Source organism: Schistocerca nitens, chromosome 3, assembly GCF_023898315.1.
Source record: "Schistocerca nitens isolate TAMUIC-IGC-003100 chromosome 3, iqSchNite1.1, whole genome shotgun sequence".
NCBI lineage: Eukaryota > Metazoa > Arthropoda > Insecta > Orthoptera > Acrididae > Schistocerca > Schistocerca nitens.
In genome coordinates, this window is record NC_064616.1 from 768,172,419 (window position 1) to 768,186,492 (window position 14,074).

Sequence of the window (14,074 nt, forward strand, 5' to 3'; positions counted from 1 at the left end):
AGCCATGTGTTGGATGCGTCTTGATCGATGTGTGGCTGTGTTAGATGATTCGGGTGCTTGCCATGAAGTGTTTTCTTTTTCCAATTTGCTTTCTTCGTATCTGTTGATGTTATGTGGTCTAAAGGGTTGTAGAGGTGGTTATGAAATTGTAGTGGTGTAGCCGATGTATTTATATGAGTGATTGCTTTGTGTATTTTGCTAGTTTCTGCTCGTTCTATAAAGAATTTTCTTAAATTGTCTACCTGTCCATAATGTAGGTTTTTTATATCGATAAATCCCCTTCCTCCTTCCTTTCTGCTTAATGTGAATCTTTCTGTTGCTGAATGTATGTGATGTATTCTATATTTATGGCATTGTGATCGTGTAAGTGTATTGAGTGCTTCTAGGTCTGTGTTACTCCATTTCACTTCTCCAAATGAGTAGGTCAATATTGGTATGGCATAAGTATTTATAGCTTTGGTCTTGTTTCTTGCTGTCAATTCTGTTTTCAGTATTTTTGTTAGTCTTTGTCTATATTTTTCTTTTAGTTCTTCTTTAATATTTGTATTATCTATTCCTATTTTTTGTCTGTATCCTAGATATTTATAGGCATCCGTTTTTTCCATCGCTTCTATGCAGTCGCTGTGGTTATCCAATATGTAATCTTCTTTTTTAGTGTGTTTTCCCTTGACTATGCTATTTTTCTTACATTTGTCTGTTCCAAAAGCCATACTTATATCATTGCTGAATACTTCTGTTATCTTTAGTAATTGGTTGAGTTGTTGATTTGTTGCTGCCAGTAGTTTTAGATCATCCATGTATAGCAAATGTGTGATTTTGTGTGGGTATGTTCCAGTAATATTGTATCCATAATTTGTATTATTTAGCATGTTGGATAGTGGGTTCAGAGCAAGGCAGAACCAGAAAGGACTTAATGAGTCTCCTTGGTATATTCCACGCTTAATCTGTATTGGCTGTGATGTGATATTATTTGAATTTGTTTGGATATTAAGTGTGGTTTTCCAATTTTTCATTACTATGTTTAGGAACTGTATCAATTTAGGATCTACTTTGTATATTTCCAATATTTGTAGTAACCATGAGTGGGGTACACTATCAAAAGCTTTTTGGTAATCAATGTATGCGTAGTGTAGAGACCTTTGTTTAGTTTTAGCTTGATATGTCACCTCTGCATCTATTATCAGTTGCTCTTTACATCCTCGTGCTCCTTTGCAACAGCCTTTTTGTTCTTCATTTATAATTTTGTTCTGTGTTGTATGTGTCATTAATTTCTGTTTAATGATTGAAGTTAATATTTTGTATATTGTTGGTAGACATGTTATGGGGCGATATTTAGCTGGGTTCGCTGTGTCTGCTTGATCTTTAGGTTTCAGATAAGTTATTCCATGTGTAAGTGTATCAGGGAATGTGTATGGGTCTGCAATGTAACTGTTAAATAATTTAGTTAGATGTGAATGTGTTGAGGTGAACTTCTTTAACCAGAAATTTGCTATTTTATCATTTCCAGCGGCTTTCCAATTGTGTGTAGAATTAATTGCTTGGGTGACTTCATGTTGCAAAATTATCACTTCAGGCATTAGTGGTATCATCTTGTATGTGTCTGTTTCTGTTTGTATCCACCGTGCATGCCTGTTATGTTGTACCGGGTTAGACCATATGTTGCTCCAGAAGTGTTCCATGTCTGTTATGTTTGGTGGATTGTTTATTTTAATGTGTGTGTTATCTATTGTCTGGTAAAATTTCTTTTGGTTTGTGTTGAATGTTTGGTTTTGTTTCCTTCTATTTTCACTTTTTTTGTATCTTCTAAGTCGTTTCGCCAAAGCTTGTAATTTTTGCTTCTTTTCATCTAATTGCTCTATTGCTTCTTGTTGTTATTATTATTATTATTATTATTATTATTATTATTATTATTATTATTATTGTCGTCGTCGTCATCTGTAATAGCCACTATGGACCACATTAATTTCAACTATTGATTTTCTTCCTTCTCCTCTACATTTTCTTCATACTACATATACATCCATTCTGGTTTTTTGACCCCTGAATTACTGATTATCAGTTCAGAAAAATAATTGCATAATTTGGTTGTGAGTCTATTGGGGCTCATTCTTTCAATATGACCTGAGTATATCCACGTTTTTTATTATATTTCCACAAAGTTCATTATTAAAAAGTGTTCTGCATTCTTTCTACTGTTTCAGTTCACTGTTATTGCCCTTTGTGATGGAGTGTCACTATGTTGGTTTGAGTACAGTGTTCTGGAGAGAACACATGAGTTGTTGACATGTGTAAAGGCTAAAGAGAGCAAGACACTCTTCTTCTTGGAGTTTTTGCACAGTCACGTGTACATTCTGTTTCTATTATACCAACATCTTGCTTACATCCAAGCTATTATTTTTCATTTGCAGTAACAGAAGTCACTTACACAATTATCGAAAGGTGCCACAAAGTTATGCGTAGGCTATTCTAGGATACTCCATCCACTGGAATCTTAGTTTCATGGTGTGATTCCAGTCTGTGTGCAACATAAAACACAAGTAATGAGTATTAAATCATTGAATCCATTGATTTTTCTCTTAAATATATTTCCAAGAACACATTGCAGTGCTAATTACATGTGGAAGTATAGCACACTAACATGTTTAATATTATGGTGAATTAGTGTGCATGAACTATATAACTAACATATAACAGTACACGAGATGAGATGACACTTTTTAACACAACTTAATTTGACTTCCAATGTAGCCTAAATGTTTCATGTAAAATTTCCACAAAATCCATACCAGCAATTGTGGCAGAAAATTTTAACTTATGATATTCATTTAAAAAAATGTAACAGGATATGTTCTGTTAAAATATGATTATGGCTGGGCCCTCCACATTTTTAGTTTGTGGAGTGTAAATTATGAGATCCTACTTCAGTAAATGAAAATTCAGACAAGGCATACCAAATGTCTTAATGTGACTAACAAAATCATAATATCAACAGATGAAAATAAGACTTACAGATGGAGAGTAGATAGCATATTTCTTATCCAGGCAGACCTCTAGTAATAAATATGGAACTGAATGACTCAAACGTGACAGTAACATTCACTTATTGGCATGTATAGGATGCTCTTGGCTGATGCTTGATTTTCCTCATGCCTCTACTACAAGACCACAAGGTTTGCAAATATGTCTCAGGAAGAAGTGAATGCAGATAACAATTCTTAGTAACAACAGATCATGTCATTCTCTGGTGAATGAAGGAAATTGTAGTTTCTTTCTGAACAATCACTTTGTATAGTGTAGTTTTCAAGAACTGTTACTTGATTTCATTACTTTCATCAGTTCGGTATGCACTTATAATGTTTCAGTTTGTATGAGAGCATAATGAATCAGACATTTTTGTTCTATGCTATAATTTCCATTTGCTCCTTAGTTTATAATGAGGATGATATTTTTGAACTGTAAATCTATCATTACTTGTTATCTGCTTAAACTGGGTTCCTCCAAATTATAGTTTCACAAATTGTTGTTTTACAATGCATAGTATGAATGATAATGTGTATAAGCTCAATAAACTTCCCTCTAGTTACAGCAATTTATTTGATGAGCTGTTTTTTCAGTAAATACATGAATAATGGCTGATTAATATATTACTCATGTAGAAAAGGATAATTTTTTTTTTTTTTTTTACCTGGCATAGAAGTGAACAATAATACTTTGTAATTTTCTTAGATGATATACATGTATTCTTCAATTATTTTATTTGTAGTGTTTCTATACTAGCTTTTAAACCATTTTATCAACATAAATAAACTGTTCACTATGTGTTTTTTGATCTGTAAATTAAAATGTATTAATGTAAATGTGGAATCCTAAGACAGATTGGAAACAAAATTCAGCCAGAGCAGAAAATACTGATGCTGCTCCATGAAAGCTGGACTGTTTCTCTTTTGTCTAGTGTTCTTCTTTGCTAGTACCTTATTTCAATATATTTACATTGCTTAACTGGTTCCTATGAAACAACATGAGCCAGTTTAGGCTCTACATTACAACTTGAATCTGTCTGGTTCTTAAATTTTTTATGCTAACAAAAGAGTGTCATCTATTATCCAACTTCTCCATTTCTTAGAATGATATGACATATCACCTGGATATTTGCACACTTCTGTTTAAATAGAGCAATTCACCCTGTGTTTTCTGACTTTTGTTCAGTTTACACATCAGAAACCATCTTTAGTTGACTCCTGTGGAATGCATAGTAGGAATTCTGACATTTAGGAACAAATGGCATAGCAACAGTTAACAAAGATTAGTGTGCATGGCAAGAGCAGAGACTGGCATGACAGCACAGGAATGGTCAAAGAAAATTCAGTGTTGATGTAGACACAGCATTGAACATACTATCTACAAGTCAATTTATAATAAGCTTTAAAATGGGAGATGACAAAAGTTAACTAGTTTAAAGTATGAAAGTACGTGCTGAATGACAATTCTCAGACTGTCACAATAATTAACCAGAAAGTTATTGACTAATATTTTGAGAAGAAATTCGTATGTATCAGGCAACATAAAATCCACTCTTTTGTTAGTAGTGTTTGGCATATTAAATCCAAAACTAGTATCATAAAATTTAAGAGATCAGTTTTCCAGCCTAATATTCACATTCAATAGGAAATGACACAAGTAAAAACTAAGAGGAGAAACAATCTCTTGGCCCATCTCCTTCTCCCCACCTCTGCCCATCTGTACGTTCATAGCTGTCTCCTCTCTCTATCACCTCACTGCATCTCTGCCAATCTACTCCTCATTCCACTCTTTGCCTGTCTCCTCCCCCCTCCCTCTCTTTGCCTGTCTCCTCCCCCCTCCCTCTCTGCCTGTCTCCTCCCCCCTCCCTCTCTGCCTGTCTCCTCCCCCCTCCCTCTCTGCCTGTCTCCTACTCCTACTCCCCCCCCCCAACTATCTATCTGCCTGTCTCCTCCCCCCTCCCTCTCTGCCGGTCTCCTACTCCTACTCCCCCCCCCACTATCTATCTGCCTGTCTCCTCCCCCCTCCCTCTCTGCCTGTCTCCTACCCTCCTTCCCCCCCCCCCCTCTCTCTCTCTCTCTCTCTCTCTCTCTCTCTCTCTGCCTCTCTGTTCATACTCCCCTCTGCCTCTCTACCAATCTCCTTCCTCTGCTCTTTCTGTCCAACTCCTCCTTCAACCCATCTCCTCATCTCCCTCTCTCTGACCATCTCCTCCTGTCCCCTCTCAGTCCATCTTATCCTCCATCTCTCTTTGTTCATTTTCTCTCTCTCTGTCCATCTCATCTTGTTCCAGTCTCCCTGTCCATATCCTCCTGGCCCCCCTTCCTGTACCACTTCCTTTCCCATAACACCTCCTTTCCTGCCTTATTTTATTCATCTCCTCCTGCCCTCTTTCCCTATCCATCTTCTCCTGTCCCATCTCTCTGTTCATCCCCTCCGACCCACATCTCTCTGTTCGTCCTCTCTTCTATCCATCTCAACCTTCCCCCAGCCATGCCCGTTTCCATGTGGAGCCCCTGCACAACAGGTTGCTGAAGCAAGTCAATACTACTCCCACAAGATGGCGGTCATACCGGGTAGTCTACATGTTGGAGGATTGAAGACTGTTTTTCGTCCACATATGTATGCTGCCCCGCAAAGCAGGTCATTAAAGAAAACCAATAGTACTACCATAACATTCTCGTGTGGTTCAGCCTACATACTGTATCTGCAAAACCGTTTCTGCTCCTGACATGTAGGCTGCTTGCAAAGTGGGTTGATAAGGCAGGTCAGTACTACTCCAAAGCAACACACTTGTCAAGCAGGACAGCTTATATGGCAGGGGCTGAAAAAACACATTTCCCGTATCTCTGGTCCTATTTGAACTGGGCAGTCATAAACCCCATAGTGTTGATACTCCTAAAGTTTGCTGTTTGTGTGGGAAATTTGGTGGAAATCAATCCAGAGGTGTGGGAGGGGGTGTTATTATGGCCGCTTTTCCATGTAGTGTAGATGGCATTACTAATGATTCAATTTAAAATGTGTTCCAAAATACTGCCTGGCTTGCTAAATTTGTGCAAGATGTTGTCAGAGCAAAACACTAAGTAATAGTAAGCTAAGTACACAGAAAAAGTCAAACAAAAGACCACTAAGCTTCCTCTCTCTGAACACCCTTAATCACCAATACTGATAGTATACATTTTTGAGACTCTGAAGAATGTAATGTAAAAGTATAAATCTTAATTGGCAGCAATGTTTCTTTCTTCTTATAAAACAGACTTTGTAGTTTAAGATTGAAAACTCTGATGCAGTGTTTGGTTTTGCCTCTACAGGGAATTAAGCATGTTGCATATGGATGCACTCGCAAAATTCAAGAGATCTACACCACATCTTGAGTTTCCAGCCTTACATAAGGAACTCTTTTCTGTTGACAGCTGAGTTCACTGCAGCAGAAGCTCAGCTAAGGTAAGCTGATTGAACCATTAGACATAAAATGTGATTGGTTTCTAAATACCACAGAAAGTGTATGCATATATTCTTAGGTATCTCAAGTGACATTTTTTAAATAAAATAATACTGGGTACCAGGGTCTGTAGCTAGAATTTGGAATACACTGATGAAAAGCTACTTAAAAAATAAAAATCTATTTTTTACACGGTTCAGTTTGCCAAGGCTTTTTATTAATGAGCAGCAACACTTACCTGAAGAGAACTGCAAAAAATACAAAAGGAATGACTGGCTTCCTTCCTTCTACATTAACTTTCCTTATTCACTACTCATACACTGAGGACACTCACTGATGACTCCTGAACTGATAAGATGCTGCTGTGCCCCTTGCCTCAATTCTGGACTTCACACTCAACTGCCCACCTGAAAAACTAAGCCAACAGCTATTACTGTTATGCTTCATACACCTTGAGACATGACACCTTGTGAATGGTTCGCTGAGTGGTCAGCATGACGGATTGCTGTCCTACGGACCCAGGTTCGATTCCCGGCTGGGTCGGTGATCTTCTCCACTCAGGGACTGGGTGTTGTGCTGTCTTCATCATTATTTCATCCCCATCTGCACCAAGGCGACCAGACCTGCCCCGCAAGGGGCCTCCCGTCCAATGATGCCAAACGCTCATTTCCTTACCTTGTGAAAGCAGTAAACCATAACCATGTACTGAAATGAGACAAGGTACTGTAGTATTCCCATTCATTACTACCCACTACTCTGAGTACTCTAAGAAATCCTGAATAGTGTAGTATGCATTACTTGTGAAGAATGTTTTAGCTGCCTTTTTAAATAAATGTGTTTTAGAAATCTTTTTCACTTTTTTTGGAAGTTTATTTCACAGTTTTATCCCCTGATGTACTGTTCTGAATTTTTTGTTTATTTTTCTAGGTAAATATAAATCCAAACTAGCTCTTTTTCCATGATATGAATAGAACTATTGGTTTAGTATTTATGGTAGTCATATTTTCCCTAATATGCACCACAATTTGGTATAGGCACTCTCTTGGTGCAGTGAGAATGGCAAATTTTTAAATAGATATTTACAATGAGCCTAACTACTACTTCCAGTTATTATTATTATTATTATTATTATGGCCATTTTCAGGAGTTTAAAAACCATGTTAATTTTTTGTGCCTTTGATCCCCAGAATAGAATCGCACATCTGAGAACTAAGTGCATGTAGGCATAAAATGTCACCTTCAGACGTGAGATGTTACAGCGTAGTGTGCTTAGGTGATGACATTTTTTCTGCCAGTATCTTTGTGTGTACACACCATGTTAGCTGACAAGCAATTTTCTCTCCTTCCCCACTATTATTTCATTTAGGAGATGAAGTGTCTGTGTGTGTGGACAGGGTGGGGGGTGGGGGAACATTAAATAAGTAATGAGACACATTATTATGAAAAGGAAAGATGCTACTCACCATATAGTGGAGCTGCTGAGCCACAGATAGGCACAACAACAAAACTGCCACAAATAAAGCTTTAGGTCAGTAAGGCCTTCATCAAAAATAAATGACAGTGTTTGCATGAGTGTGTATGTGTGTGTCTGTCATCTGGTTTTGACAAAGGCCTTACTGGCTGAAAGCTTTATTTGTGACAGTATTTTTGTTGTGCCTATCTGCAACCCAGCATCTCCACTATATGGTGAGTAGCAACTTTCCTTTTCATAATATTGTTTCATTCCATCCTGGATTTTCTATTGTTTGATTTAATGAGACACATTTTTCTTCTCAGCTAATTTTAGATGGAAAATGCAGAATTTGTTGTGGGACAACATGGAATATTCCCACTTCAGCCTCTGTAGTTTCATGATGTTCCAGTAGATGTCAGTGCTATATGTAGCCTTCAAAATAGCTTCTATAATAAAGGTGCATTCCAAGCAGAGAGCTGTCATTCAGTTTCTTATGACAGACAACTGAAGCACTGCAGATATTTATAGGCACTTGCAGAATATCTACAGAGACTTGGCAATGAACAAGAGCATGGTGAGTTACTTGGTGAGGTGCCTGTCATCACTGGAACAAGGTCATGCAAACCTGTCCAATCTCCTGCAGGCCAGCAGGCCACACAAAGCTTGACTTCTGCTATGTTGGTATGTGTGTACACTCACATTTGAAGTGGTTAATCGATCACAAACAAACACCTTGCTGCACAACTGGACAACTCTGTTGGTGGTGCTGACACACTCATCTGCAAGTTGAGGTACTCAAAGGTGTGTGCACACTGGATATTTTGCTGCTTAACACAAGGCCATAAAGAGCAACAAAGGACAATCTGTGTGTAATTGCTTGTGCACCATGAGGCTGATTGTGACAAGATGAAAATGGATTCGTCACTTCATCCACAAACAAAATGGAAGTCCATGGAGTGATGCCACACCACCTCTCCTCTGAAGAAAAATTCAAAGCTGCACCCTCAGCTGGTAACATCATGGTGACCTGAAAGAGTTATTCTCTTTGATTTCCTCCCTCACAGTGCAACGATCAATTCAGAAGTGTATTGTACTACCTTCAGGAACTGGAAGAAATGACCTCTTCATGTTCACAATCACAAAAATGCGTACAAACTTCTCCTTCTCCATGACAACCAAGGCCTCACAAAGTCTGTACACCCAAGAGGTGCTCACAAAACTTCACTGGGCTGTTCTTCCTCATCCACATGACAGCCTGGATCTCACACTTCCAACTTCCATCTGTTTAGCCCAATGAAGGATGCACTGCATGGGAAGCAGTTTCTGGATGACGGGGATATTATTGATGCAGCAAGACATTAGCTCTGATGTCGACCAGCAATATAGTACGACATGAGCATATAGGCCCTCCCAGTAAGGTGGCATAAGGCTATTGCACTGAACAGACGTTGTGTTGAAAAATAGTGTTTTGCAGTCAGAAGAATATGGAATAATGTGGTGTACTGGAATCCTGATTAATAGCAACCTTCTTTCATAAAAATAGTTTTGCATTACTTAGTGAATGGCCCTCATATATGTAATGTCTAAGATTTTTTTTATCCTGCATAGGCCCTGGGTTTCATTTAGTAGATACACAGTGTGTCATAAACAATGAAAAAATGACTTTGAAATAAACGTATGTATCAAGTTTCTTGTGACATCAGTTTCACACCACCTGTATATAAATTGCATTTTTAATGTAAACTACTGATATATATATATATATATATATATATATATATATATATATATATATATATATATATATATATATATATATATATATATAAAACATTCCACGCAGGAAAAATATATCTAAAAACAAAGATGATGTGACTTACCATACGAAAGCGCTGGCAGGTCGATAGACACACAAACACAATCATACACACAAAATTCTAGCTTTCGCAACCAACGGTTGCTTCATCAGGAAAGAGGGAAGGAGAGGGAAAGACGAAAGGATGTGGGTTTTAAGAGAGAGGGTAAGGAGTCATTCCAATCCCGGGAGCGGAAAGACTTACCTTAGGGGGAAAAAAGGACAGGTATACACTTGCACACACACCCATATCCAACCACACATACATTTCATGTAAGCCCTTACCAGTGTATTCAGTGAAAGTCAAAGATTTTTATCTAAGCCATTAAGAAGTGCAAATTAAATTTTTTGAACACATTATAAAGAAGCATTAGTCACAGAAAATTTGACTGAAATTATGTGGAAGAACATGTTGAAACTGCGTGGCAGATTAAAACTGTGTGTTGGACTAAGACTCAAACTCGGGACCTTTGCCTTTCATGAGCAAGTGCTCTACTGACTAAGCTACCCAAACATGACTCACATCCTGCCCTCTCAGCTTCACTTCTACCAGTACCTCATCTCCTATCTTCCAACACTTCACTGGAAAGGGAAAAATCCATTTCAGAACCATTCCCCAGACTGTGGGTAGGCCATGTCTGCACAATACCCTTTCTATTAGGAGTGTTGGCTCTGCAAGTTTCACAGGAGAACTTCTGTGAAGTTTGGAAGGTAGGAGATGGTGTATTGGTGGAAGTAAAGCTGTGAGGACAGGTTGTGGGTTGTGCTTGGGTAGCTCAGTTGGTAGATCGCTTGCTCAACAAAGGCAAAAGTCAAGCATTTGAGTCTTGGTCCAGCACACAGTTTTAATCTGTGAGGAAGTTTCACAACTGTGTACAGCTATGCAGAGTAAAAAATTCATTCTTTAAAGAACATATTCCTTGAGACAACATTTTTGAGCCAATATCAGACAGAAACTGTCAGCCTTTTCACAGATCCACATTAAATGTTTCTGTGTACTTTCTCAAGCCAAAGCAAATTTTGTGATAAAAATCAGTATACAGAGAGAAGTCCTTCGCTTTAATTACAACCATGCTTGTATGACAGGTACAATGTATAAGAACTATTCATATCTCTCTTAAAACATCTTTTTATACAAAGCATTAATAATAGTCATCCTCCCTTCTGCACCTACTGACATGTATGATTTTTGTACCTACCTCTCTCTCTCTCTCTCTCTCTCTCTCTCTCTCTCTCTCTCTCTCTCTCTCTGTATGCTTGATATTAATGGTGATCTCTTTAATGTCAATGTCAGCTAACCTCATTTTGTTTTGTTCTAGGGCATATTCTATCTGTATATTACCTGTATGATGAAAGATCGTAAATTTAATTCTCATAATGATGTTTCTCAGTTCCCTTTGCTGTTTTCCTTCACTTCTTGATTAAAACTGCTATATATTTTTTAAATGTCTATTTTCTGCCTTGTAGCATGTCATTCATATTAAATAGCAGTAGTATATGCTGCCTACTCATTCTTACTCTGTAAGACTCTGACTCCACGGCCGATGATCTCTTCAGTGCAGATGCACACCAGGTTTGAACTCATACAGGACTCAGTGACATGCCATAAGTAATGAGGATAATGGGCGAAGGGGTACTGCATTAATAGTGTGTGGAGAAGTTGAGAATGTGGATCCGACAGGAGTCGTACTAGGGTAGTTTGTGCAGTTGTAATGACCACTTTGTCAGGCTGGCTTAGTGGTCAGAGTATCTGCATAGTAACCAGGAGACCCAGTTAGAGTCCCAGTCCAGTACAAATTCCCAACTTTCCCCATTGATTTCAATCAGTGTCCACTCACAGGCAATGTATGCAATTCCTTTTCCTTAATTCATAACAGCTGCTGGATCAAAATAGTGTCTGTTACTTCTCCAGAAGAACAGACAACACATGTATATATAATTAAGGTGAGACTGCCAATTATGTCTTCAGTGCAGATGCACACAAGGCTTGAGCTCTTACGGGAATTGGTGAAATGCTGCAAGTAATGGGCAAGGGACACTAAATTAGTAGTGTAGGGAGAAGCTGAGAATTTGAGCCTGACAGGAGCTGTGCTAGGGTAGTCCATGCATTTTCAAGGACCACTGTCTCTGGAGGGCTATAAATATTGAAAAAGTAATCAATTTTATGTTACTGGTATTGTGTAACTTCTGTTGAAGACCAGTCTGGAAGAGAATGTTTGTAAGAATGCATTAGCAAAATAAAGAGTGCACCCATCCACAAACTTAACATATCAGTGTGCTTCCATGTCAGACAGTGGGAGGTTCAATGGTCTCTGTAAAATGTGTTCCATGTATGACTATGTAGGTCTCAGCTGTGGAACAAAGAAACCTGTACATTTGTCTACTAGCTAAAGTTGGTATTATATGAAATTAGGATAGTATAATGTGGCAATTTTAGACATGGGATGTTTCAAACTATGGTTGTATAAGATACTGGGAGAACCAAGCAATTGCACAGTAGCTGTTACCAAATGCTTTGAGCACTCTGCTTTTTGTTTTGTACATACCACTTTTTTTCTCACTATGAAATGAGCAAAGAGACTAATCGTGGTTAGTTACAGGATTTGAGTGTTGGTTCAAATGGCTCTGAGCACTATGGGACTTAACTTCTTAGAACTACTTAAACCTAACTAATCTGAGGACATCACACACATCCATGCCCGAGGCAGGATTCGAACCTGCGACCGTAGCGGTCGCGCGGTTCCAGACTGTAGTGCCTAGAACTGCTCGGCCACTCTGGCCGGCGATTTGAGTATTTCACTCACAACACCAGAAGGGATCAGCCATCCATAAGTCAGTTCTGCTTTCACAGGAACGTAGGTGTAGGCTGGCTGACCTGCAAGGTGGAAGTGGAATTTGTTCCCCCTGCATGACTTCTTGCCCATCAGATGAGTGAAGTTATCATTTATTTACACTCATTCCATGATTGACAACCTAAGAGTGGTCTGACTAGTAGTATTAGTTCAAACCCAAAGCAAACAAGAAATATATATTTTAAACATTTAGAGGAAGAGTAGAAATAAAAAAGAAAATCATGATAACTTCTTTATTCATGTAGTTGTACTTACTTCACTACTTCCCTCTTCATTCACATATCTTTCAACAAAAGAAAGCTACTAAATATAATAAATTTGTTTATAATGGTAGTTGTTAATACTTTATTTTCAGGTAACCTTCCAGACCCTTTTTCATCACCTGCAGCTGTCAGCAGCTATGGAGAAGCAGTCTTTCCACTCCCGTTATTGTCACGGGGACCCTCTTGTTATTTACAATGAGTTCAACTGATGAATAAAAGACATCATTTTCTGTGGGGAGTATGTTACTGCAGTGATTCTTTTGCAACAAAGGAGACTTTCTGAGTGTTCAAAAATAGGTGAATGGCATTGAAATGTCACATTTATTTTTAAAATTATGGCTCAAGGGTGAGTGTTTTGTGTTTTTTGCTGTGTTGGTCCAGACATGCTTAATGAGCAATGATGTGGAATATAAGGATAAAGCAATGTTAGAGTTTTGCTTAAAACAGACTTTTAATATGTGGAATTGCAATGCTGAAAGGATTTCTTTACACAGAACTTGAGACATTTAGGTCCACTCCTTTTTTTCAATTTCTGTGTTTATTTTCACATAGCATGTATGCCAAAATGCTTTGCAGTGGTTATGTACAGTGACTAGTTGATGATCAAGATGTGTTTGGTTTTTTTATATCTTTCTAGAAAACAGGAAGTTTGTGTACCACTCACAAAGACATAAAAAAAATCAAAATTTTTGAATTTTTTATTGGACTCACAATGTAGTACATGAACTGTAGCTATGTCTCTTTTATTTTAAAGAAATTTATTCTTAGCTTTTAATATCTGAATTTGTATTGTTGCAGCATACTAAAAGTGTGGAAATATTAAAATACTGATATTAATATAATGTGGTAATATGTATATACATATATCTATATATATATCTCTCTCTCTATAGCAGCATATGTAAAAAGATTCTGTAATTTGGGTATTATGTTACATACAAGGACAGAAACACAACAGGTAATGATGAGCATTAACACTGATACAAAGTTAGATAAAGATGAGGGGAAAATGCATATGCTATGGTTAAGGGAAAATATTGCCTTATTAATAATTACAATATACTTAAATAAAGATAGTTTGTACTGTTCATTAGTGTTATGCACAGATTTTGTAAAAAAAAAAGAAGAGATTTCATTTACTTGTACAATTGCTGTGGCAAGAACTGGTACAGTTATTCTATTCCTACTAAC

General features: G+C 37.7%; 1 protein-coding gene across 1 annotated transcript in view; it reads left to right on the forward strand.

Moving 5' to 3' along the window:
• The window catches only part of LOC126249424 (probable nuclear hormone receptor HR3), a 329,185-nt gene extending 315,793 nt beyond the window's left edge, over positions 1 to 13,392 (forward strand). Inside the window, exons 12-13 of the mRNA XM_049951077.1 lie at positions 6,330 to 6,462; positions 12,976 to 13,392. Of these exons, the coding sequence (XP_049807034.1) occupies positions 6,330 to 6,435 (106 nt within the window). The 3' untranslated portion in view covers positions 6,436 to 6,462; positions 12,976 to 13,392. The remainder of the gene's footprint in view (positions 1 to 6,329; positions 6,463 to 12,975) is intronic.
• The last annotated feature ends 682 nt before the right edge of the window (positions 13,393 to 14,074 follow it).